At 45.4% G+C, this 24,871-nt stretch overlaps 1 protein-coding gene across 3 annotated transcripts in view; it reads left to right on the plus strand.

The window, feature by feature from the left end:
* FGF12 (fibroblast growth factor 12) overlaps positions 1 to 13,808 on the plus strand; it is a 218,254-nt gene extending 204,446 nt beyond the window's left edge. For all 3 annotated transcript variants that reach the window (XM_054283045.1, XM_054283044.1, XM_054283043.1), the window contains 2 exons: positions 4,405 to 4,603; positions 13,283 to 13,808. In XM_054283045.1, the coding sequence (XP_054139020.1) occupies positions 4,405 to 4,603; positions 13,283 to 13,401 (318 nt within the window). In that variant the 3' untranslated portion in view covers positions 13,402 to 13,808. The remainder of the gene's footprint in view (positions 1 to 4,404; positions 4,604 to 13,282) is intronic.
* Positions 13,809 to 24,871: the final 11,063 nt, after the last annotated feature.

The raw sequence follows: 24,871 nt of genomic DNA on the forward strand, positions 1-24,871 counted from the left end.
GTGCTGTGGTAAGGATAAGTGAGCCCAGACATTCCCAACATCTCCCAGAAGAACCAAACCAGCTCAAGTGATGCAGAGAATGGCTTGTGCCTGGAAGTCACATCTGTATTTCCATCTACAGATGGCAGGAGACACTACTGGGATAAATGAAATATGTTGGTTTTCTAACCCAGAAATAACTCCTGGGTCAGTCCATGGTACCTCAGACCCTCCCTGAGCAGGTCTGGCACACCGAATCTCCACCAATGGCAGATGCATCCATTTAGCTCCTCTTGGTTCCAGCTGTCATTGAATGTGATCTCCCTTTTTTCTGTGTGATACCTACTGTGTTGGGGTTGTTTTTTTAGACTGTGAAATTTCCAGTAAAACTGCAGTTAGCACAAACTAGACCTATGTTTGTTTTTTCAAAGCAAATCTAATTACTCTTCTTAATACAATTGCCTTTTCTTCAAAGGGACTGGATTGAGATGCAAAATACAAGTTGCAAGCAGATGCTAATAATTTTGCATGTAAATAACTAATGGGGTTTTTTTTCAAATATTTCATACAAGTTTTAATTTAATAACTTAGAAAACAACTGCTTTTCCAAGCCACTTTCAGTAATATCTGTAGACACTTAACAAAATACCTCAGGCTCTAAATCTCCAACTGGTAAAAAAATAAATGTATTTATTTACTTTGTATGCAAAAATAATTCAGTCAAAGACCTAATTCATATTCAATTAAATTGAGAAAATCTTTTTTTTCTACAAATCACAAGCATACTCTTTAATGAGAAGAACTGATGGGCTTTCTGAATGAGCTGAGTTGATGACAGTCCTGACAGGAGACCTCTGTGGACTTTGTGCAGAAAATGGAGTCACTGTTTATTTCTTTGTTTAAAGACTGAAAATGACTGGTGATTAAAATATAGAAGCTATCTGTCCTCTCACTGTCTTATACCTGGTCATGCTTTTTCAATCAAGGAGAGAGTTGGAAAAATAATTGAGTGGGACTGGTTGTAACCATGTTTCCAAAGGTCCCTGCAGCAAGTGAGGAAGTGAGGTGGTGCTCATGCCCAGGGCTTTACCCCATAGCATTACCTCTGGGTAATGCTTATGTCCTGTCAGAAGCACATGGGGGGCACAGCCTGAGGATCCCTTTGTTGCGTTTACCCACTCCTTATCTGAGATGAAGAGAAAGTATTGACTCCAGGTCTGCTCATCTAGCATTTATATTATAAACAAAACCAAACAAATTTAAAAACCCTAAATCATGCATGGCCCAGAGGTCTGGTGAATAGATCAGCGATTTTTTAAAAATACCTTTTGTTATCTCAGATTTCTGTCTACAGAAGTGGCTGCTACAAACTGCTTTGTTATTGTGCAGTCTGTTGTGCTCACCTGTACTTCTGTCTTTCTTTCCAGCTCATCTCAGCCTAAGACAACTGAAACAGTAGTTCCCACCTGATTCAGCATAATTGCACAATTAATTTTGACAGTGAAGCTTGTGGAGAGGTTCTGCCATTAATATCCCAATAGCCTTTTGTTATTGGTGCCCCAAAGCTGACAGCAAAAGGCGTGTGCTGAAACTAAATGATGCAGTGTAGCTGAAGGCTGGCCATGGGGCACCAAGAAGACACCAGTGAAGAAAAACATAAGGTTTGCATGTTAATGAGATCTAGATGACACTCTAAAAATCCTGAGACAGTTCTTGGGAGAGTGGCCCGAGTCCTGCTCCTCTGCCCTGTCTCCTCTCCAGTCATCTGGTTCTTTCTTCATCCTCCTGCTCTTTGTGTCAAGTCCATGGTAGTGCCCACAGAGATTCCTGCTGCTCAGACCTGTGAGGACCCTGGGATGTGTCAGTTTGGTGGCAGGATGAGCAGTGTCCCATGGGTGTCTGTCTCCACTTCGCCCAGTTGTTGCAGGTGACGTGATGTACATAAAAAGGGTAATAGTGGATAAACCCAGTATTATTTAACAAGAACTTGGCTTTCAGATCTGTGGGTTTTCTAGGCTGCTGAATGGACAGAGCTGGGGTGTTTCATAGTAGTGTTGCCATGGTTCAAATCCTGAAGTGCTGTTTCCACTGACTTATGGGTGATGAGGAATCAACCAGCCAGCTCACAAAACAAATGGGATGCTTTTGTTTGCTTGTGGGGGAGCATAAACATTTAAAGGAAATCAATAGATTTTTCTTTATTTTCTTAAAATCTTCATTACTTTGATGTCTTTACATGCATTTGCTTTAAAATAAGAGTTCTGTGAAGTAATTGGTACAAGTGGGTATACAATACAGCATCTGCTTTTATGAACTACTGCTGCATGTCATAAAATATTACACTGATTTAAAATAGATATTGAGCTGAAAACTTAACTTGCAATAACTTCTAATTAAAATATCTTTTTTCTTTTCTTTGTGAAACTACATTTTTGAAATGCATTAGCTTTGATATTTCTTCTTCATTGAAAATAGTCTTAGTTCCATGCTTTAAGTCAAGTTGGGGGCTATCTTTCACAACCCACCAAATTTTTAGTCCCCCTAAAGGGAATTTTCGTGATCAGCTTTTACTGATGGGGTAATGAAGGCATGGCAAAGGGGATTGAGTTGTCCAGTTTGGTGTGAGAGCTGCTGCCTGGCTGGGCCTGGTGCCAGGGAGTGCCCCCGAGCCAGCAGTTCAGAGGCAGCTCCTGCAAACCCAGCTCCCAGGTGAGCTGTGCCTTCCCAGGCAAGCCAAAGCCTGGAGATAAAGGGCAGATTAAGGAACACTTAAACACTGTTCTTTTGGGAAGCTACTTCAAACACCATTTTATAATGCTCTAAGTCATCTAGATCTCTCTTAACTTGTTTCACTCTCTTTTAAAAATATTTATTTCTCTGGCACAAAGGACTCCCTCAGATAAGGCAAAATGGCCCATTTTGCTGATGGTATTTTTACCTGTGTGGTGCTAATGATTGATGCAGAATTCACGTGTGCAGCACAGCTCTGTGCTTTCTGCTGTGCTTTATCTTCTGTAGCTTCGAACCTGCCCGTCTCTGTGGGTCTGTTGCACACTGGATTTATTGTCACACCAGCAACACTTTATATAACCCCCAGATCGCTTGGGAACACGTTCCTGAGGTTTGCTGAGTGTTCAGAATGTTTGCTCTTAAACAAGGTCTGCAGTGAACACGTGGCATTACTCCAGATGCTGTGCTCAATGTTGGTCATGGGTTTTGCATTGGCAAAGCTGGAGAAAATCCCAAAGACTTGGGAATGGCTGAGGTTTGGGAGGGAGCATCACTTGCCTGTAGAAGCATCTGCCTTCACTCACAGGCCTCAGAAATGCCTTGTCTGGGACCTGTAAGAAGGGATTTTTTTTGCTGAAACATTTTTGATTCAGAAAATGAATTTTCATTGTGGCTTGAACTTATTTTGCAAGAATGTTTTTTAGAAAATTAGTGAGAGAATTTGTTTGTCTAGGATAGTTTTCTGCTCAATCTCAAAGTCTGGGAAGAAAACCCAACCCACTAACAACCACATACAACTCACTGAAGGTTGGGGAGCCCACTGTTACAGAATCCCCTGGCCAGCCAGATCTTTTAAAAGAGGTTTAATGTTTCTCTGTTCTGAAAATCGTGAATACTGGGACATAACAATTACTAGTCCATAGCTGAGTGCAGTTTCATCCTGGAGACTTCATGCAAAGCCAGGGCAAGTGGCAATGGCGCAACCTCTCCCACAGCCATCACAGGCTTAGGGGATGTCCTGGACAGATCCATATGTGCTCTGCGCCAGGGCAGGTGTGGAAATGCTTCTGGGTACCTGCAGAAATACTTACGCCAGAAATCTTGAAAATTACTTCTTTCTCTTTATTGAAAGATTTCCAGGCTTTGTGCCAGCATTTCCTCACACTGCTTTTGAAATTAAATGGTTTCCTTGCTTTTGTACTGTCATTTCTTTGAATCCTCTTAAATGGTTCAATAAACTGCCTTTTGCCTCTAAGAATTTGAAGCAACCTCAATATTTTAGACAACAAGCATTGTACATTTGCCCATCAGAGAAGGTATGAGCAAAGTCAGGGGAAGGCATCAGGAAGAGCAAGGCTGTCTCTGCTTCTCAGCTCTCTTTTTCTTTCTTTTGCTTAGTATTAAAGTCTAAATCCTGGCAAATTTGTGACTTTTCCTGCACATTTTTCATGGCTGTTCACTGTGGGCTGTTTTGCAAAGCCCAGCTCTGCCAGGGAAGGACAGCCTTGCCTTTCAGCTGGGAGTTGTCTAGATGGGTGTTAGTGCTGGAGCCGGCATTGCTGATGCCTGTTGTTTTCTGTTGCTAACTGCAATGCGTGACCGTTGTGTATCACTCAGTGATGCCCAATTTAGAAAATCAGTGATTATTAATTCTTCCATTACTTTCTCTTCTTCTCTCTCTCTCTCTCGCTGCAGGATGTTTTCACACCAGAGTGCAAATTTAAAGAATCTGTCTTTGAAAACTACTACGTTATTTATTCTTCCACGCTGTACCGGCAGCAGGAATCGGGACGAGCGTGGTTCCTGGGACTCAATAAAGAAGGTCAAATTATGAAGGGAAACCGAGTGAAAAAAACCAAACCCTCATCACATTTTGTACCCAAACCCATTGAAGGTATGGAATTTGCCCCCTTTCTCCCTCAGTGGGGTTTGGGTAGGGGAAAGTAACAACTTCAGAGTTGGGGTTTCCTGGTGGGGGTGTTGGGCTTTGAGACCAGAAAGCAAGAAGAAATGTTTGTAGCACTTCAGGTAAGTGCTGGGCTGCACTGTTAGCATTTCCTCTGCTTTCCTTCTAGCCTCAAAGGGGTTTCTTAGCTTTGGGGTGCTAAAGGATGAATTTAAAAGCCCAGCAGCCCAAGAAATTACTGGTAAAGAAAAGCAGCCAGCAGTTCCAAAGGAATGTGATGTAGCAGTGATCATAATGTTGTCTTCTCAGAGGATTTTGCCAGTGTATTTCAGAAGATTTCCAGTCCCATATAGAGTCAGTAGAGACAGGATTCATCTCACCTGATTTTAGACTTTGGCACTCCATTCATAGTAACAGAAGAAAAATTGTTCCTACCAGCACAGCTGTGGATGTTCTTTTTATGTCTACCCTGAGATTAAATCTGTTTTCCTCATCTGTAAAGACATCCTAGTTAGTCACTGGGGGGTAGAGTTGTTGTCCAAAGTTAGATGGGATGCTGTCATGCCATATGTCTTTGTCACAGTGTGAGGCTTCAGTGAAAGTCATGGAGTTGAAGTTCTGCCCTCCTGCAGATGCCTGTACCCTCTCTGAAGTGTGCCTCAGGCTCCTGCCAGGACATTTTGCTTTCTGTGGGCTGGCCCCTAATAAATGGAGAGATAGTGTGGTAAGCCCAGTACTTAACAGGTACTAACTTGATTCTGGAAACAGCATTTTTATCTCTTTCTTGGGAAAAGCACTACTTTTTGATCCCCAAACTAGGTATCTTTTCTGACCCTATCTTTGTCCTGGCATTTGTCTCCTTGAGGGACACAGTAGCCTGGAGCTGGCCTTGGCTGCACAGCTCTGTGCTCCCTCTCACCACTCCATGCTGGCTGTGGGAGAAGGTGTGAACTGATGCTCCCCTAACAGGTGCCACTCACAAGTGGTGGAGGCCATAGCTCTCTCCACACAGCAGTGGCCTTTTTAAAAGCTTCCCAGCTCAGGGGTGAGAAGTTCTGTGTAAGGAAAAGACCATGTGAAGCAAAGCATTAGAGAAATTCAGTGCAGCATTCCCAGAGTATCTGTGGCCTTTGCACAGGAAATGGAAATGTTGAAAGAGCACAGAATGGCCTGGAGCTGCTTGTCCTGTGCTTGGTTTCAACAGCTTCTCTGCAGCCAGGAGCCCTTTGTTGTTTATCTGAGGCATTAGTGGGATTGGTACCCTAAGCCCTGGTGTGTTGCTAAGGAACAGGGCCTGCTTCAGGCCTGGGGTTGGTCACCAGCTTCTCTCTTGCCTTGACCACGAGGACAGTCTTTTACAAGCACCAGCTTTCACAGCTGGGGTTCCACCTCCTATGGTATTTCTTCTCTGCCTGGCTGGGCGTTGGCACTGATCAGTGGGGTCCTTTGAATCCAGGCTTCTTTTTTAATCTAGCATGCACAGTGTCTGCCGAACAGCTCAACAGTTTCCTTCTGCATTCATTAAACTAGGCCATTCCTGTGGCTCTCCTCATGGAAAGCCTTGCTTTAACAGAGCTGCCTGACCCACAGCGGAGATCTCATTTCAACAAATGCCGCTCTGGCTTTCATTTTGAATAACCCAGCCCAGCCCGAGAGCTTCCCTTTCCCGCAGTTGCATCCTCCCACACTTGCCTCAATCGCAGCTGTCACATAACCTCCGAGCAGCGAGCGCTTTGGAACTTGGCAGCCAAATTAAGGGCTCCTCCACTCCTTCCCTCCTCCACACGCTTTGCAGTCAGGCTTTGTGAGCGCTGCTGCATCAAAGAGCTGGCAGTCTCCCAAGCCAAGGCACGTGTCAGCTTCCCAAAGCATTCAGCTGTCTGGGACTGGGACTCCAGACGGAGGACTCTGTTCCCAAGCCTGAGATTCATTGTAGGTAGGAGAGGCTTGTGGGGAGGGTTGGAGTAAAACCTGCTCATCTCCATGTGACTTCTCTGCACCGCATCCATCAAAGTCCCCAGGAGCAGCGCTTGCAAGCAGAGATGTTACAGAAAAGGGACAATTCCTACCCAGCTTCTTTCTCTTTGTTATGACTCCAAGGAAATACTCAAAGCACTCTCCTGCTGTATTTGCATGTCGGTTCTGCAGAAAGCTGTGGCTTGCCCCAGTGTGTGGGCTTTGCTGCTTATTCAGGACACAGCTTCCATCCACAGTCACACCCCCAGGTTTCCTGCTGCTGGATACCACCACCAGCATTAGCCCTGTCCCGTGATGGCTGACACAGGAATGTGTGCAAGGAGGAATCTGCTCCTCCAGGGAAGGAGAAGTGCCACATCCATTGCTAGGAATCACTTCACCTGCCACTTAATAGCAGTTATATCTGAGATGAAACTTCCCAGCTGTTTCTGATATACAGAAAAACTATGCAGCGCAGCAGTTTAGTGAAGAAAGGGTTCACATGGAAAGGAAAGAGAAAAAATCCCAGATTGCTCCCTAAGCTCATTTGATTCCCATTGCTTCATCCTGCTCTCTGAATTCAGAAGTCTCCTTGAAATTGCAAATGGACAGAAAACTTATACATAAATAAGAAATAGCCTCACAGACAATTTCTAAATACTCATGGGAGCACATATGCATATATACACAGTGGTATCTATGTATGGATGTGTGTTATCTATGGCTTTTAGCAGCTACAGCTTTCTGCTGTGCTAAACACTCACAGTGTTTTGACTCACGTAGATTGGCAGGAGGCTGGAGGTATTTTGTACAAAATTCAACAGATACCAACTGGAAAAGTTTTGGGTTTGGGTCGGTAGGAGTTTTTTTTAGTTTAGTGTAGGTAGGATTTGTTTGTTTTTGGAAATAAGATTAAGCTTAATCAATATGAAAGCACAAAAAACTTACTAAGTAATAACAGGGGAGATGTTAAGTTCTTCTCCCATCTGTGCACAGGCACAGCCAAGGCAAACAGCCTGGTAGGCAGCAGTTGATGTACTGTGTGGTGCCAGTTTTGCTTCAAAACACACATACGCAACACATTTCTTTTGATATTTTTATTTCTGATCCCTGATTATTCAAGCTAAATGAACCCTAAAAGGAAGACATCAAGATTGAACTAGACTGCACAAGAAATGAGCTTGAGTATAATTGTCATTTGGACAACAAGCAATCTTTTAGAGAAATTTCAGTCTCTTTAAGTGTCTGTAATGATTAGTGCTGGAACAATCCTACCATCCATAGTGCCTTTTGTTCTTCTAAATATCCAAATTCATCTCAATGTGAGAAGTTTCCAGTAATTTAAGTAGGAATATTATCAGATGCTTACTGTGGGTGTGCTCTGTTATTCATATTTCCTTCTTCTTGAAGACATATTTTCCAAATGTAACTCTCCCAAAGAGTTACATTTCCTCTCTCTCCTGGCCCAAACTAGAAAACATTTAGGGTGGCAAATCTGGCCACAGAAGCAGAAAACTTCCTCCAAGTCAGCAGAGCAGTCCCTTACTCTGAATTTATGGCACCTCAACCCTCATGATGTGAGCATGTCTCAGATACAAAGGTGACCTGTTAATGACTAGTCTGGATCCATTTATTACCACTGATGAGTATCCAAGCAGCCAGATCCTTCCCAGTGTCATTCCTCAGGGAAATAACATCCAAGTTTTGCTAAGGCAGAGTCCTCAGATGTTGTAAATAAGTACCAGACTGTTGACCAGAAAAATGCAGTAGGCCTTGTGAAAAGGCTTCAAAGGTATCACCTTAATACATAAAGCATAGAGTCACAGGAAGTCTTGGGTTGGAAGGGACCTTAAACAACATCTAGTCCAAATCCCCTGCCATGGGAAGAGATGCCACCTTCCCCAGATCAGGCTGTTCAGGACCTCTTCCAGCCTTGCCTTGGGCCCTTCCAGGGATGGGGCATCAACAACTTCTCTGGGCAACTTGTGGGAGTGCCTCACTGCCCTCACAGAGAAGAATTTCTTCCTAATGTCCATCCTAAATATCTCCTTTTTTAATTTAAAATTATTCTCCCTTGTCCTGTTACTACCTGCTCGTATAAAACATTACTTTCCCAACATCCTAAAAAGTATTCTTAAAAAATCAAACCTCAACGTCTCCACACTCTATAGGTCTTTGCTAACACAGCTCCTCTCTTTGGGTCTGTCTTCCAGGTGGGCAGGCTTTGGTATGTTTTCTGTGCCACACTAACTCACTTGTTCATCTATCAGACTCTCAATCATCTTATTAGATGACAAATGTAATGTATTTTAACCATGATTTTGCTTGGCTTTTTGCCATCCTGTGCTGCCTTTATTTTCTGAACAAAGTGGCAACATCCTTCACATTTTACATGTCTATCTTCACACCAGATAGACATGAGCTGACATGCCTCAGAAATGCATCAGCTGGGATTTAGAATTCAGTAATTAGAGGCAGAAAAGGAGGATGCCTGATCACTCACTCCCTGGTGCCCCTGAGTGCTGCTGCTCAGGCAGTTAATTCCCTGCACCAAAGCATTGGCAAATGCAGCCACTCAGGCAGATACCAACACCCAAAGCTGTGGTATCTGTGCAGGCAAGGAGCCTGCAGGGCTGCTACCAGAGGATGTGCTTCCAGCCCTGCCCAGATCCAGCACCATTGGGCACACGGTGATCCTGCAGGGCTGCCCACCTGCTGAACAGCAGCTTAGGAAAGTTTTGGCTTCTCCTGACTCGCAAGGGTCTGAGACAAGGGAAGACACAGAGTGAAGATGGATAGATGGAAAATATCTAATGTGCTTAATAAGCTTTTTGCCATATTCTAGAGAGAGGAAAGGGAGTTTGTTGCATCCCCTGAACCTCCTCAACTTGCAGTGATGCCAAGTGAGAAATGCTGGGGTCAGGACACAAAACGATGCTTCCCAAACTCAGGCAGTCCCTGATGCCCAGGGTGATTTCAGTGTCATCATGTGGGTGATGTGCCAGTGCCGTGTCTAGGAAACAGAAATGAGAGTGTGATCCTGTGCCAGCATGTAGGCAAGAGTTTGAGCTGTTCTGGGTGACAGGCAGCCCCTTCCACGCCTTTGCCTTCAGGAAGTATGGTCCCTGCCACCCCCATCCTCCTCACTTGTACCTTCAGTCTCCTTCCTAATTTTGATTTGATCTTTGTGCAAGTTTTTCCCTTGTGCCTGAGTGACAGGCACTGCTGCTTCACAGGGGAGCAGGGAATCAAAAGCCACAAGAACCAGACATGGGCACAGCTCCACTGCATTCACCCCTTTCCATTAATACTTGCAGCTCTTCAGCAGATCAAGCTAACAGCACTTCCCAATTAAAGCATGAATATGGATGTGTTGATTGGAATCTGGGGCATAGGAGCTGATTATCTGATTGAAACTCCAAAGCAATAGCTTGGTTTCTAGACATTAAGGGCTGTATTTGGCTAGGTGTGTGGGTGTGGGTGGGTGGGAGAAGCAAGGCAAAGCAGGGAGGGAACTCTTGTTCTAGCTGAATTGCTCATCCTTCCAAAGTTCCTTGTGCTGTGTGCTGCAGCAGACCTCCCAGGTGTCCGGGCATGACTGTCACACTGCTGCTGCTTTACCTCAGTGCAGGTGACAGAGAAGTGTGTCTACACACACATACACACAGAGGGATCCCAGAGAGACCTGGCAGTGAGTGCTGCAAGTCCTGGAGCCCAGTGATGTACTTTGAAAGCTGTGAAGATCTGGGCACTCACTTGGGTCCGTTTGCAAACACCCCCTCCCCATCCATGACTAACATCTCCCTGCGTGAGTCACGCTCAGAATTCCTCAGTGCAAAGAGGAGCAAGCTGCAGTCCAGGAGCCTGTGTTGCACAACATGTTGGGCTGTCCTTGAAGCCCTGTGCCTGTGCAGATGCAGGTGTGCACACCTGTGTGCCACAGTGCAGGGGGTTTACAGCCCCTGCTGAGCCATGGCCACAGCTCAGCACATGTGTGCAGGCCTCTTGAGTAGGAGAATGCCCAGGCATCTCTTTTGCATGATGCCATGTAAGTACTGCATGCACTGATCCTATAGGTGTATCTGAATACTGAAAATATGCTTGTCCTGTACTGCTACAGATTTTCTGGCATGGGCTGTTGGCACAGCCTGTCTGGTACAGAGGCTTTGACAGCTCTGTCTGAAAAGCTCAGTGTGAACAGTCTCCAGCCATGCCCCACATCAGTATTTGTATCCTGCACTAGACTGGAAGATAAAACTTATAATTCCTGCCCTATTTGTCAGGTACAGGGTTTCCTTCATTTGTAGCTGTAAATGTTGTTTACTTCAGTAGCCTGGTTTATATTCTTTACTCTGTGGGCCTTGTTGGCAGCTCAAGGTTTTTGCCAAAGGCCGTGGTGAGAGGCAGGGAGTTGAGGAAAGGCTGCATGCCATGGTGCTGCTGCAGCATTCACCTGGGCTCAGTCCTTGTGGTTCATCTGACCCAGCCTGATGGGTTACTGGGGATGGGTGTGAGTGAGATGAGCTTGGTTCTGGGGGAAGAACTCATGGAGGTCCCTCCAGCTCCAGCTTGGGATGAGGGAGGTCAGGATGAAGGCAACAGTGCACTTGAGACAAAACTTTTTGTATGGAACGTCAGGGGCACTGGGACAACACTGGCACAAATACATAATTCTGCTGGGCAAACATCACAGCCGAGAATAAGGTGAGTCACAGCAGTGAAGCACACCCTCAGTGCTATCCAAAGACTCTGCAGCTCAGGCTAAGAAATCACAAGGGCATGGGTTTTCCTCTGTTGTTAACCATTTCATACTTTCTTTAGGATTTTATTGGATACTTCACCCCAACAGGCAAATTCACCATCACCATGTTGTTGAGTGATCCTCCCCAAGGTGTCAGGGGCAGCTCAGGTCTGAAAGGGGATGTGAGAGCCCTTTTCCATCTGTTGCTGCCATGTTACACATTGTCCTTGCAGCATGCAGACAGCATCCATTGTCTGGACCTGATGGGCAGTCCTGACACAGCTCACCCTGGCCCAGACCCATGGGACAACTCCTTCATTTTCTCTTTTTTCCTTCTAATTTTCATGAAAAAATGGCTCCAGTTGCAGTAACAGTTTGCAGAGCAGTACCTCCTTTCAGGCTTGCTGGGAGGACCAGTGTGTGTGTGTGTGTGTGTGTGTGTCTAAACTGCTTTGAAAGCCTTGCATGAAAAATATGCTATGGGAAAAGTAATATTTTTTCACTGCTCATATATTCAATTCAATATCCCTCCTATTAATACACAGTTGACTGCACTTTATCTTTGTCCTGTATTGTTGCACAGTGCTGTAACTGTTTATCTAGTCAGGAGTAAAAGCACAGAGCAATAATGTCATTTTCAGCCTGCCTCTAATTGCTGGGATTTATTTGCAAATCAAGGGAGATCATAGATGCAAATGCTTACATTGCCTTTTCATACATGGGGTGGTTTTTTCCATTTCTTCAGATAATTTTTAAAGTTTTTTTCTTGTTGATTACCCAGAACCAAACCCTGATAGGCTCTATCCTGTGTTGGAGCTCTGTGCCACTGTTTGTGATGTGACAACTTCACAAAATGAAGCAGTACATAATCATTTCTTCATTTCCTAATTTTTGCAAAGATCTGGACGTGACATTTGCAGTCTGGACCTGCCTTATGTTCTCAACTCCACTGTGCCTGCCCTTGAGATGCCTCACTCTTTCAATCTCATTTGCACCCTGCCACATTTGCAGTGAGCTCATCAGAGATGCTCTCCTTGGAGTGAACAGCTCGTGCCCCTGCTCTGGCACACCTCACATGGCACGAGGACAGCCGTGAGGACTTAGTCCACATGGTGAGCTGGGTAAATGCTTTGTCCTGCCCAGGAGTGGGGATGAGCCATGCCTTGGGCAGACGTTGCCTCCTCCGGCCGTCTGGGCTCCAGCGAGCGCATTTTTATAGGACACACACTGCATAGCCAGGGTCTGGAGAGAAGGTGCCCTCCAGCCACCCTGCTCTCAGGTGCTGCCAGACAACCACGGAAAGCTGGGACAGCTCCTGACTTGCTGTCACTGAACTCATCCCATGTGTCTGCTCACAGCCCTGACCTTGGCTGGCTGGCTTGATTTACTGAGGAATAAATAGGAAGTGCTGAGAGCAGACCTTGGCTCTTGGCTGATGGAGCCAAATGGGCTTGAGTCACCACTTCAGATCCACAGCTCAACACCCAGAAAACCTTCATGGCTCAGCTGCAGGTGTAGTTTTGATTCAGGTCTCTCAAGGGCTTTGATGGCAGGTCAAGGGCTGGAACCGGGTCATTCTTGAACCTGTTGTTAGATGATAATCAGCATCTCAAGGCAGTACATGACTCTGTGAGCTAAAATGTTTATTTTATATATATGAATATAGCATGAAAAAGCTATAAAGCACATAAAACCTAGAAAGATTTATCTGTGAGTAGTCAATCTGCTGTTTCTCTCTGCCTTTGAAAGAATACAGAGACAGAAGCAAATGGCAGCAAGGGCAAGTAAACAGTTCCTGCTTGGTAACACGATCTGCTGCTGGGTCAGTTGGGGTTTTGTAAGTGTGGGTGTGTGTGGGTGTGTGTTTGCAATGGGGCTGGAACCCAACATCATGTACAAAGAAATAATTTGTTATGGTCATGACTGTCTGTGACTTCAGGGCTGTTAACAGGAGTCTTTTGTGTTTGCAGTGTGCATGTACAGAGAGCCATCGCTGCATGAAATTGGAGAAAAACAAGGACGCTCAAGGAAAAGTTCAGGGACACCAACCATGAATGGAGGCAAAGTTGTTAACCAAGACTCGACATAGCTGACAAATACCCTCCCTTCTTCCAACTCCTCCCCTCCCACCCACCTACCCACCCCACCTGGCGAAACCACACTGAGATGATGACAACTGGGCAAGGCAGGACCTACCGGTAGTGGCTTGGAGTGTGAACTCCAGAATCTTTCTTTGTGTAGGACGAGAAAATCGAAACCCAGATCCTGCCTGTTGCAACGTTTTAAAAAACAACAACAACAACAAAAAAAAGTGAAGAAAAAATGTTTTAAATCAGGACTCCATTAACATTTTCAAAAGCAAACTGTTTGCTCTGTGATCAAAGGGGGAAAAATCTCATCTCTGCATAATTATAATAATAATAACTAATAAATATAATAATAATAATAATAAAGATGTTACCTTTAAAAATAAAACAAAGCTTTTGGAAAATTGAACTTAGCATATGATGTGCAACAAACACATGGGAATTGCATCCTGTGACTGTGCTTTCTGTCTTATCCTTTCACCTCACGTTCACACCGCTATTTTTTACATCCTTGCTTCCCTGGGGATGGATGGGATTTTTCACAAAGCAGGAAAGGTAGGGGTGCATTATGACTGTGTTTCCTCTGCTATCAGTAAAATATGGCCTGCCCAAATTAGGAGCCTGGCAGTTATGGGCAATGAAGTAGCTACTCTTTATTCATCCTTTTCCATCTACATTCAAACCCTGCGTAGTTATTTGTTGCTAATGTCACTCCATGAGTATATTTGACCCAAGTCTGGCATTTTATGCCTTTTTATCATAATTATTTATATGCTTGTTTAACTGTACTAGTTGCCAGGGGGATTTCAGAAATGGGTTTTCAGGTCTCACAGGATGAAGCAATCATATTTATTAGGGTAGAGTTAGGAGATAAAGGGCAGGAGGGATAGCTGCCTGCTTTAAAATATGAAACAGATTAAGAAATGCTGCTGAAATCCTTGCTGTCAGATGGAAATAGTAAGGCATGTGCTGTATGAGAGGGTAACAGGACTTGAGCAACGGAAAGAGGGATGTGGGGATGGGTGTGCCTAGGAGGGAGCAGCTGTAGAGGAACATGGGTGGTTGTGCCTGTCCATTTGTGCCAGGGTGAGGACATTTCCTTCTAGCAGCTGGGGTCTCCCTAAATGTTCTGGCTCCACACATGCCACACATGTTCAAAGCAGAGGCTGCAAACTCCTCCAGTCCCCAGCCTTACCACTGCGAGGTGCTGCAGCAGCCTGGATTTGGGTGTGGGCACGAGTCCTGCCAGTGCCAGGGCTGCAGATGCTGCAGCAGCACTTCAGAGGTAACGAGTTCCCAAGTGGGAAAAGGCCAGGAGGAGGGCAGTGGGGTGAGGGATGCCCAGTGCTGAGCCCAGGCAGCAGCCAGGGCGTTGGTGGGGACTGGCAAGGCTCTCCCTGTCTGGTGCTTTCTCTCCCTGTGGGTGGGGGTCAGCAGTGAACCCTCGCTGCTGGGTGGGACTGAAGCAGGGCAGGGTGGGCAGTGGGTGCCCTGTTACAGATCACACACATTGCCTCATCTCTGGCCACTTCGGGCACGAGCACCAGCAGCAGTGCTGGAGCTGCTGTGACAAAAACAAGCACTGCCCTGGGTGAGGGGCCTGGGAAGCCTTTGCTGCTCAGCCATGGGCACAGGTCTTGCAAGGGGTGAAAACCTAAGGGAAAAGCAATCACCCAAGGGCCTGGAGAGGGAACAGAACAGTTCTTTACACACAGGGAACCAGTCTAAAGCCTTGCAGTTACAGGCTGGGTGGGTGTTTGCATTGCTCATAATGGGCACCTGTGAAATTCCAAATACCACCTTAATTGTGGAGGCACCTGTGCCATCCCAGCCAGTGCCTCAGCTGGCTGGCAGCCACACAGGCAGAGCTGCTGCTGGCAGTGCCAGGGAGAGGGCATTGCCAGGGCTGTGCCAGGGCTGGCCACGGTGCTCCTGCAAAGCCACCTCTGCCCCAGAGCCTCCCTCCCTCACTCCCCACACACGAGGCGATGCTGGGGCGCGTCAGGGCTCGGTGAGCAAAGAGACAGCCAGAGCTCAAGGTTATGGAGGATTCCCAGGATCAGCATGAAGGAATGAATTTCAAGCACATCCTTTTGTGTTTTGGAAAAGCTGAAACCTTGAAATAAAAGCCTCTTGCCACAGCTCTGCTGCCCAATGCTGCACCTAGAGCAGGCATCCCCCTGTGCTACACATCAGGTCAGAGTGGGTTCCTGCTGCCCTCCAGCCCCACAGCACTGCAGCAAGGCCACGGACACATGTTCAGCTTGGGAGCACACACCCAGCCCCCGATGATGTAATTCACTGCCTACATTTCATCTCCCTCACAAACTGGAGAGCACCCCAAATTAAAGGATCACTGGAGACATGTGCACTCAAAGAAATGGAGTCTCAAGGCCAATATGTTGAGCTAGCAGGATCCTGAGCTGTGCGAGTCACCGAACACCAGACCATTGTTTAGGCACTGAGCCACAGGTTTTCCTGCTGCCCAGTGGAGGGAAAGCCCAGCACCAGCACAGAATAGAACACCCCCAACACACCTTGATACCACAGCCTCTTCAGCACCCTGCCATGGCAGCTAGCCAAGGGCATTGATGTCATCTAGAGCAGCTCCACCATGAGACTGAAAATTACTGTGGCCTTATGTGCAAGATACCCTTTGCCTAAGCCCCAAAAAGCTGTGGGCCACAGCAGACCCAGTCCTACCATGTGCTAATTTTTCCACTGTGGGACTCACTTACCCCTTCCCCCACTGTGCTTTTGCCTTATTAATACTTTTTGACCAAATCATAACAAGAAATGCCATATTGAGGCCTAAATGTCAAAATAATCTGCTCCTTTGTTCCATGGTGTTTGAGCTAATCCCTTTCATGTGACACTCACTGAGTTTGCCCACAGGGAGCACCAACTGCTCCTGCTCTCAGTTCTGCACCACCTCAGAGCAGGTCTTCTGCCATGTGTTGAAATTAAGTGCTGGCTCTCCTTGCTCCCTTCTTAACCATGAGCCCCATCCTATGGCATAAACCATGACAAAACCCCTGAGGAAATACTGGTTTTTTTCCTGACCTCTAGGAAGCTGCAAGAGTCAGCTTGTGGTGGAATGCAGGGACTCCTGACATCAGGATAACCCAAACACCAGCGAGGCTGCACAGCCCAGCTGCACAGTGAGCACCTGCACCAGCTGCTGACTCCAGGTAACCCCACACCCCCCAGGTGCCTGGGAAAATCCGGGGGATCCACAGCTTGTAGATACCATGTACAGCTTCCTGCATGTTTTGTTTTACTCAAGTGCCTTGCAAGCTCAGTCCCCAGGCCTTATCTCAAGGAGGTGATGTGAGTTTTCTTGATTATCCATCTGCTGCTTCCCGATTTTCAGGGAAAAAGGGAATCCACAGAGTTTTTTTTTTTTTTGCTTACTTTGAAGTTCCTACAGTCTCTTCATTGCTTCTCACTCTTCTTGCTTGGTGTTAGTCTTGATGAGTGATGTTCCTTTTTTTTCTTTCTTTAGACACACATACAGCAACCATTTAGGAAGTTTTGTGACTCAGTTTAACATCATAGTGACCACAACCCTTGTCTGGCTCTATGTGATACTAGCAGGACAAATTTCCTTGCCATGATGGCATGGCTTTGGGCAAACACCTCAGAAAAGTAAATCATAAAAAAGAAGGATGTTTTCTTCTAACCTGGCCCATAACTACTGTTAACTTTGGTAAGGCTGCAGCAAACCTTTGCTCTCTGAGTAACAGAAGCTCCTATAAAAGATTTTGAGCATTAGAAATCCAGCAGCAGAAAATACAGCACAGAAATATGAGTACACTTAAAGCATTCATTTTGTTTCACCCCGTTTTTAATTGTGATGTTGGCATAGGTCTGGCTGCACACACTGTGCAAAACATCCCCTCTCACCCATGCATCAAGGACAAAACCTGATAAAATGGCTCCAGTTTGGACCATAAGGATTTTCCTAGGAAGAAAATGCAGAAGAAGCTACAGACGAGCACGCCATACTGCGCCAGCAAGTTCTGCCACAAGTGTCAGCACTGGCATGTGACAATGTGCTGTGAAGTGAAGCTGACACTCAACAAAGCAATTTATGAAAGTTGTCTGTCAACAACATTTCTGTGTTTGCGCTCAGAGAGGTTCTGGCTGATAAAGGCCCACGCAATCCCTCAAGCTGTCACGGGCTTCACTTTACACCTTTGTGTCTCAAACTGCGCTGGTTGTGCACCAGGAGAGCTCCTGCCCAGCAAGGTGTCATTGCCACACCCTGAGCAAAGTGATGCTGTGAGCAGCCAAGGCTGAGCAGGACCAGCAGGAAGCAAGGAGTGCCATCCTGCCGGGTTCCACGCCAGCCAGGCTGCAGCCTGCCTGCATGACAGGCATGAAAAACATCTTGAGGATGACACTTCCTACAACAAAGAAGGCATAGAATTCTTATCAGTTAAAGTACACAAACCCAACCTTTACTAATGGGTGTGCAATAAAATACTTTTAACATGGGGGACATGTTGGCCCCAAAACATGTCCAGCACTAAATCTCTATTAATTGGGGCACAGTGTAGCCCTGGTCCTAGATGGCAAGGATCAGTTTGTATGTCACTGCATCAAGGAAATACAAACCAAGAAAAGACGCAAGTGAGTGTCAGGGAGAGATTTCTCTCCCAAAACTGAAACAAAATGTTTAATTGCTGCTGTGGGATGACCCACAGCACACACCTAGGAGTAAAACCAAAAGAAACAGCACTTAGCTTCCTTAGTGAAGCAGAGATGTTTCCATGGCATTCCTGTTTTCCCTCTCCCACCAGCAATGCTTCAGCCTTCAAGTGGATGGAGGCTGTTTCCATGGAGCAGAAGGCATTAAGGCTCACATTCTCCTCACCTGCACTGAGTTAAGTTTGACTGCTCTGCTTCAGCTGCTGAGCTACAGTCATGGGCACCCTTCAATTTCCCCATGTTCTTCTTACACACCTTTATGAAAGGAAAAAAATCCCCCAAAAATTCCATAGCCAGGCTGATACATTTTTAGCACCATATTTAAGATCCTGAAGATCTCAAAACTGCTGATACATTTGTGGCCACAAAGTTAAAGCTTAATAACTCCCATTCCAGGACAGAGGATTTCTATTCATGAGAGTTGCATAATGAAGCGCTGCATGCACAAAATGTTGGACATCTTCCCAGCCTGCCTCCCTCTTGGAGTTCAGGCCCCTTCTCCATGGTAGAGAAGGTCTAGGCCAGCATGGCTCCATCTCACCACAGCATTCACCAGGAATTGTGGTGATGACAGGGAGCTCACACAGACTCCAGGGCATTCCCAGCTGCCACAACTGCAGTTTCAGTGCAGAAAAATTTCACCTTCCATGGTCAAGTGTCCTTTCTGGAAAGGACAGGCTCTCTCATCAAACAATTGCTTGAAAAGAAACAAGGGAGTTTGCTTTGTTTAAAATAATCTGGTGCAGGCAAAGGGATAATCCATCTGTGGAAAATGCCATTAATGTTTACTGAGCAATACAAATGAAAAAAACCAAGGCATTATCAATTATTTAAAAAAAATAAAAATTCTGGATATGGGATCAGAGGAATAGCAGAGGATAACCCTCCCAAGAGTCTATTAAGAATAGGTTATATATTGTTCCATTTTCCATGCTCATTACAATCGCTGCCCCAATAATAGCTGCGTGCTGTGCCTTTCTCTATTCTAGCACAATTCTCCCGTGGGAACTAAATAACTCTGTTTAAATACTGAGCAGAGCTGGTAAAGAAAGCAGGATGGCTCTGCTGTGCTACCCTTGTGTGCAATCTGCATCTTAGGAGCTGGTCACAACCCTTCTTTCTCATAGCTTGATACAAGAATAAAGGGGAATAAAGAATGTTCCCCCACTGGGGAGGAGGAACATGTTGGTCAGTCCAATTAAAGGACATTGTGAAAGAAAAATTATGTCAGACTTAATAACTTTCAGAAATTAAGGCTTTGGTGAATTTTAATTCCTTGAGCTCTAAAAAAATTGCAGGGAGAAAAGCAACCAGTGGGTCCATGTTAGTGCCAGCCCCTCAGCAAGGACTTTGGTGACATTTCAGCCTCTCTATCCAGCTCCTGGCTTGTCTCCTACCCACAGTGATGCCTCCTTTCATCTCCCAGAGCTCTGAGTTTCCCTGTGGGATTCTCCTCACTCAGTCCCTGGCCCAAGGAGGGCAGAGCAGTGGAAACCCAAGCTGAGTGTCCTGCTCAGGCTTCAGCTCCTCACAGAGACCTCTCCAAGGCACCTCCTGCCTCTCCAAACATGCCAGGAAAGGCAGGAAAGCAGAGCTCACTGTCCTGAGCAATTCTGCTTCCCTGGACCCTGATTTGTGCAGAGCCCAAAGCAAGAGCCCCAAAATGTGAAAGGCACAGATGTCCCTCCCTGCTGTGCTGTGCCCAGCCTGGGCTGGGGTTCTGGGGATCACAAAGCTTGTGATCTGATCACAGGATAACAGGACATTGCAAAGGTGAAGAGCTTCTGATTCGACTGTGCCTCACGGGGGTCACTGACACGCTGTGACTCTGACACTGCCACTTATTAATTTTATTTTCCAACTTACTGCACAAGCTGGCTAATCAAATAGTCTCACTCAATTCACCATTAAACAAAGAAGCAATACAGTGCACAGGGAACAAGCTTTACTTGACATCAACTCAATTTGAAGATCAAAAAGAGGTGTGTTTAACTTTGCATTATCTTCATTTTTTAATTTTCACTAGGTTTTGTTCTTCCTGCTATCAGACAGCACAGAAAGCAGAACTAATAGGAAAAACTGACTTCTGCTGTGGGAGCAGAAAACGTTATCTCACAAACAGATGGGATACTCTGGTGACTCCCAGCTCAGTTCCTTTGGGCTTCAGATGAGGAGTTTTCACATGAGAATGCAATGAATTTTCACAAGGTCCCAGTCAGGGCACTGTGAGACTTGTCCTTCACTGGCAAGTTCATATGATTCTCCCAGCAAGGTCAATGGGCTGCCAGGTAGGACCTGAATCTGAATTCAAATTGTGCATTCAGGGTGTGGAACCAGAACTTCCCAGGAAAAGCTCCCTGTGGGTACAGAGACCTAAATTTGCCATGGAAAAGGGTCCAGTTCAAATTACCATCTTTGGATTCCACTTTCATATTTGTCCCTGTAAAACCAAACTCAAGTTCCAAATTGTATGCTCATCTCTGTGTTCTTGAATCTCCAAATTCAAACACTAAACTATTTCAGAATTTTATTCCATCTGTAGGATTTAATAGGTCTTGTATAAATTGGTAGCATCTAAAATAAGAAAAACACTCAGTATTGAAAATATTTAATGGCCAAGGAACACAACAATCTAGCTGTAGACATACCCAAACTGTGGAGTCCACATCCATGTAGAAATTTAATTTGAACTGCTGCAGTTTGATCTCACTTTATATTAATTCAGTAAAACCAGTTTTCTTTCAGAGATATGTTCTTCTGAACAAGCAAACACATCAGCAGGTGGTGGCTGCAGAGAGACAGAAGGGCTGCAGCCCTGAGAGTCAAAGCTGGGGGTACTTTTAAACAGAAAGACATGTTCAGCAATAGAAGGAAATCTCTCTGAAGTCAACATGAGCTGGTTCCAGGTGAAAGTTTTATCTTTGTAAATAGTTGCCTGCTCCTACAGATTTGCAGGAATAATTGTACATCATGTGTAGCTTGTACTAAAACAACTGACCAAAAAAACCCGCCAAAACCCAAACAAAAAACCCCCATCAGTTCCATACTGTCCACCTGGACTCTGCTTTGTTTTGGAAACTTGAAAGAGTTGAGAATCAAACTCACCCCCAGGGCAACTCCAATGAAATCAATGTGCAACCTTGGGAATTAAACTGGCCCAAGCCTCATTTTCTCTTTAACTGCAGGAATCAAGGTCATTTTCCCATCTGGGTTTTGCAGAGGCTTCTGCACATACTGATGAGTTATACCTTTTATCAAACCTTGACCATCATTTTCAGGGCTAGAAAATGATTGCGCAGTGTCAGAGGATCACAGGAAATAAGATGAAGACTCTTGTTAACATCCAGACCTTATATTTGCTATATACCACCTCTCCTGTGTCCCCCAAAGTCATGTCCAGTATCCTTCCAGAGTACACTGCAGGAATCTGTCCTCCTTTGTCTCCAAAATCTCACACTTCATGCCAGATGACACCACTCATCCTCTATGTTAACTTCAGGGAAGTTACCCTTTTCCACATCTGTAGGTTTTATGCAACAGTGTGACCAGCATTTTTCTGCTGGCTGAAGGACTGAAAAACCAAACTAAGTTTTTGGTTTTGGAGGGGAAGTGGGCCTGTCTGTCTGTCTGTCCATGCCTTCGGCCTGTAGCCCTCTTCCCCCCTCAGTAATCCCCTCTGTGCCAGCACCTGTGATGTCTGGGTGGATCTGGCCCTGCAGGAACCTCTGATGACAGCAGAACATCTTGTAGTCATCCTGCCTTAGATCCTGGCTTGGTCAGCGCCTCAAAAACTGCTTTTGAGGACTTGAGGGCAAAGACCTCACGGGAGCAAGCAATCAGAGCAATTATTGCAAGTCCCAAAAATGGTAGGTGGGTCAATAAATGAGTAAAGGACTGGCTGCAGACACCCTCTCCCTCACAAGGTGGTCTGTGTCAGGCATGCTGGCCAAACATCCAGCCTCATCATGGGAACAGAGCATGCCATTCCAACGTGGCAGTAAGACAATGGATTGGAGATGAAGGGTCTGCAGAAGCAGTTCCTGACTGGAAGCAGACTGCACAAGGCTGTCTGGACATCCCCTTTAAATCCAGACTTGATATGAACACATCACCTCCTTGCTCTATAGGCTGGCGTGCCAGGTGTCTGCTACAAAATAATAACACTGAGAAATTTGTGGTTTGGGATATTTTAATATCCTGAGCAGAGGATTATTTGCTTTTTAGTGTGCTTTAAAATGTTTTCCTTCTGTGCAATTGATAGCTTTGCTGCTCCTGGACAGAATAACAAACAGCTGTGCTGCTAAATAAAAGCGATCTTTTGGATCATCCCAGAGCTCCATCTTGGCAGCCTTGGAGCCCCAGTGACTTGCAGAAAGGGTGAGTGGTCGTGGGGCAGGTTTGCAGCTGGTGCAGGCACTTGCAGCCACTTAGAGTTCATATATAAAAGATTTCATCACAGATTATTAAAGGCAGAAAGGACAGTTGTAAATCAGAGAGTCTGACCTCTTGTGTAACACAGACTGGTGATTTCAGAGCACAAGTCAGACATTAGCCTGACCAGAGGTACTCAGCTGGGCAATGGAAATTCTGCTCTTAGTTCACTGGGATCTCACATGCCAGTGCCGTAATTCCATAATGCAGCAGAGAGTTCATTCAGAGGCTGCAGACCAGGTAATCAGATTCTATGCAGGTTTACTTCTTGATTATTTATTCAATAAGGATCACATTAAAAGCCCACTGGAGGCAGTGAGAGACTCCTGTTGACTTTGCAGCAGCCTAAATCAGACCTGAAGCGTTCAGCGTTTTAATATGCACAATTGGAATTTGGTAGCTTCCAGAGGTCTGTATCAAATTATGAGCTCCCTTTGGAGTAATGTGCTCATCACACATCTCTGCTTGCCCGAGGGTAACCTCTCATAACTTGTTCCAAACAGCTTTGCTGCCTGGACTGACACTTCCTTGGAAGACCTCTGAACTCGGATCACCCACTGACCTCCTTCCTGCAGAAATGATTTCTTGGCCAAGATGAAGGAAAGCGTGGCTGTGAGGGTGGCAGAGAGACAGAGCCAAAGCTCAGGAGTTGAGAGCAGCTGAGGCAGAGCTGTAGGAAGGACTCCAAACAGCTTTGTGTGAAGCCTCAGCTAGTGTTGCCTGATCCCTCTATTTCCCCTTCAAACCAGGGCACCACAGGCACTCCCTCCTTTTCTCCTGCACCACCATTCTTCTCCAGCAAAACCTGAATGCTGTCTTTTGTCAGAGCTTCTGGGGTTCTTGCAGAGCACAACAGACCACAGACACTGCCCATATTGGTGGATTCTGGGGTAAAATCTTTCTGGGTGCAGGGTCACATAAGCCAAATAAAAATGTGGTCTTTGATAACCCTTGATATGTGTAAAAGCACCAAAAAGAATGATTTGTCAATATCTGGAATTGTCAGATGCGGAGCCAGATGTGTTATATTGTCTCTTGACCACTTTATTATCTTCTATCCCATCTGTAGAAGATTAAAAACCTGTGCAATATTTTTTTTTGTTGGAACAGTATTTTTCCAACGAGAAAAAACACAGCCTCTGATTTGTATTCCTCTGACTTGAAATCATTCATTTTAAATGACTGTTTGTTCTGCTAATTTAGAATCCGGGCAGGCATGGAAACAATTTATTTTGGTTTGCAAAAGGAGCTGAGCTTGGGTTTGTTAAGTGCACATGTACTTTGTTGCTTTGGGATGCAGCACAGCTCCCTGCTGAAATTAGAGCTCTCCAGAGGCGGCAGCTCCATATGAGCTCCATGATGGCACCCTTGGAGAGGAACCTGTCCTTGACTGAACATCAGATCTGCTGCATTTCCCTTGTCTCCTGCACAAGAGTTTTTTCCAAGAGTCACTGAATGAACCAACCCCTCCATGGCCACCCCAATGTGGTACAGCCCAGAAAAGGGATAAATGTTCACTCAGGAGCCCAGTCTGACACAGATCCTCTGGCCAAATTCAAATGGGGACTGCTCCACTCCAAAATCCAATGTGGCTAGAATTCCCTGCTCTCATGGAAAAGTCCTTGTACTCCTTACAGCCCCATTAGAAACTTGGAGTCTCCTACTGCTGGAAGCATGGAAACCCATTCAAAAAACAACTTGTGCAGATAGAAAAGAAACAGATAAACAAGGATTTTGACATCTCTAACAATGGCATTATCCCAGTAAATAAATTATCAGCACTCACTTATAATTACCTTTGTTATACATGTACCTGCTTTGCAGCAAATTTCCCAAGACAGAGTTCTGATGTTTGCTAATTTTATTTTCCGTAACGTCTAAGCAAAAGCAATTTTTTTGAAAAATGCTTCTTGATATTTGAAGCAGAAAAGTAATTGGTATTGAACCAATTCAAAAGCTGGATAATATTGTCTTTCATGATATTTTGGGCAATGATGTGGACTACAGCAACATTACATGAAGCAAGGATTTTTTAAATAGCCTTCTGGTTTGCCACTAAACCTCAGTAACAGCACATTAAAGACATGTATTTCAGCACCCCAGAACAGACATTTTGTTCTGTAACTTGAAATGTTTCATCTTATTGCTCTGAGGACTCCTGCCAGTTGGCACGTTTGCACATGTGTTAAGTTGCTAAATTTTTAATATTTCCCACCTTACCTGGTTTGACACTGCATGCCTATGTGAGGCAGAGGGAATCGGCCCTGGGAGTGTGGGCACTGCACTTTTGAGGTTGTCAGCCCTCACATGGGCACTCTGGAGTCAGAC

Source organism: Melozone crissalis, unplaced genomic scaffold (assembly GCF_028551555.1).
Source record: "Melozone crissalis strain CALT ecotype California unplaced genomic scaffold, PUWL_Pcris_2 ptg000034l_1, whole genome shotgun sequence".
Taxonomy (NCBI): Eukaryota; Metazoa; Chordata; class Aves; order Passeriformes; family Passerellidae; genus Melozone; species Melozone crissalis.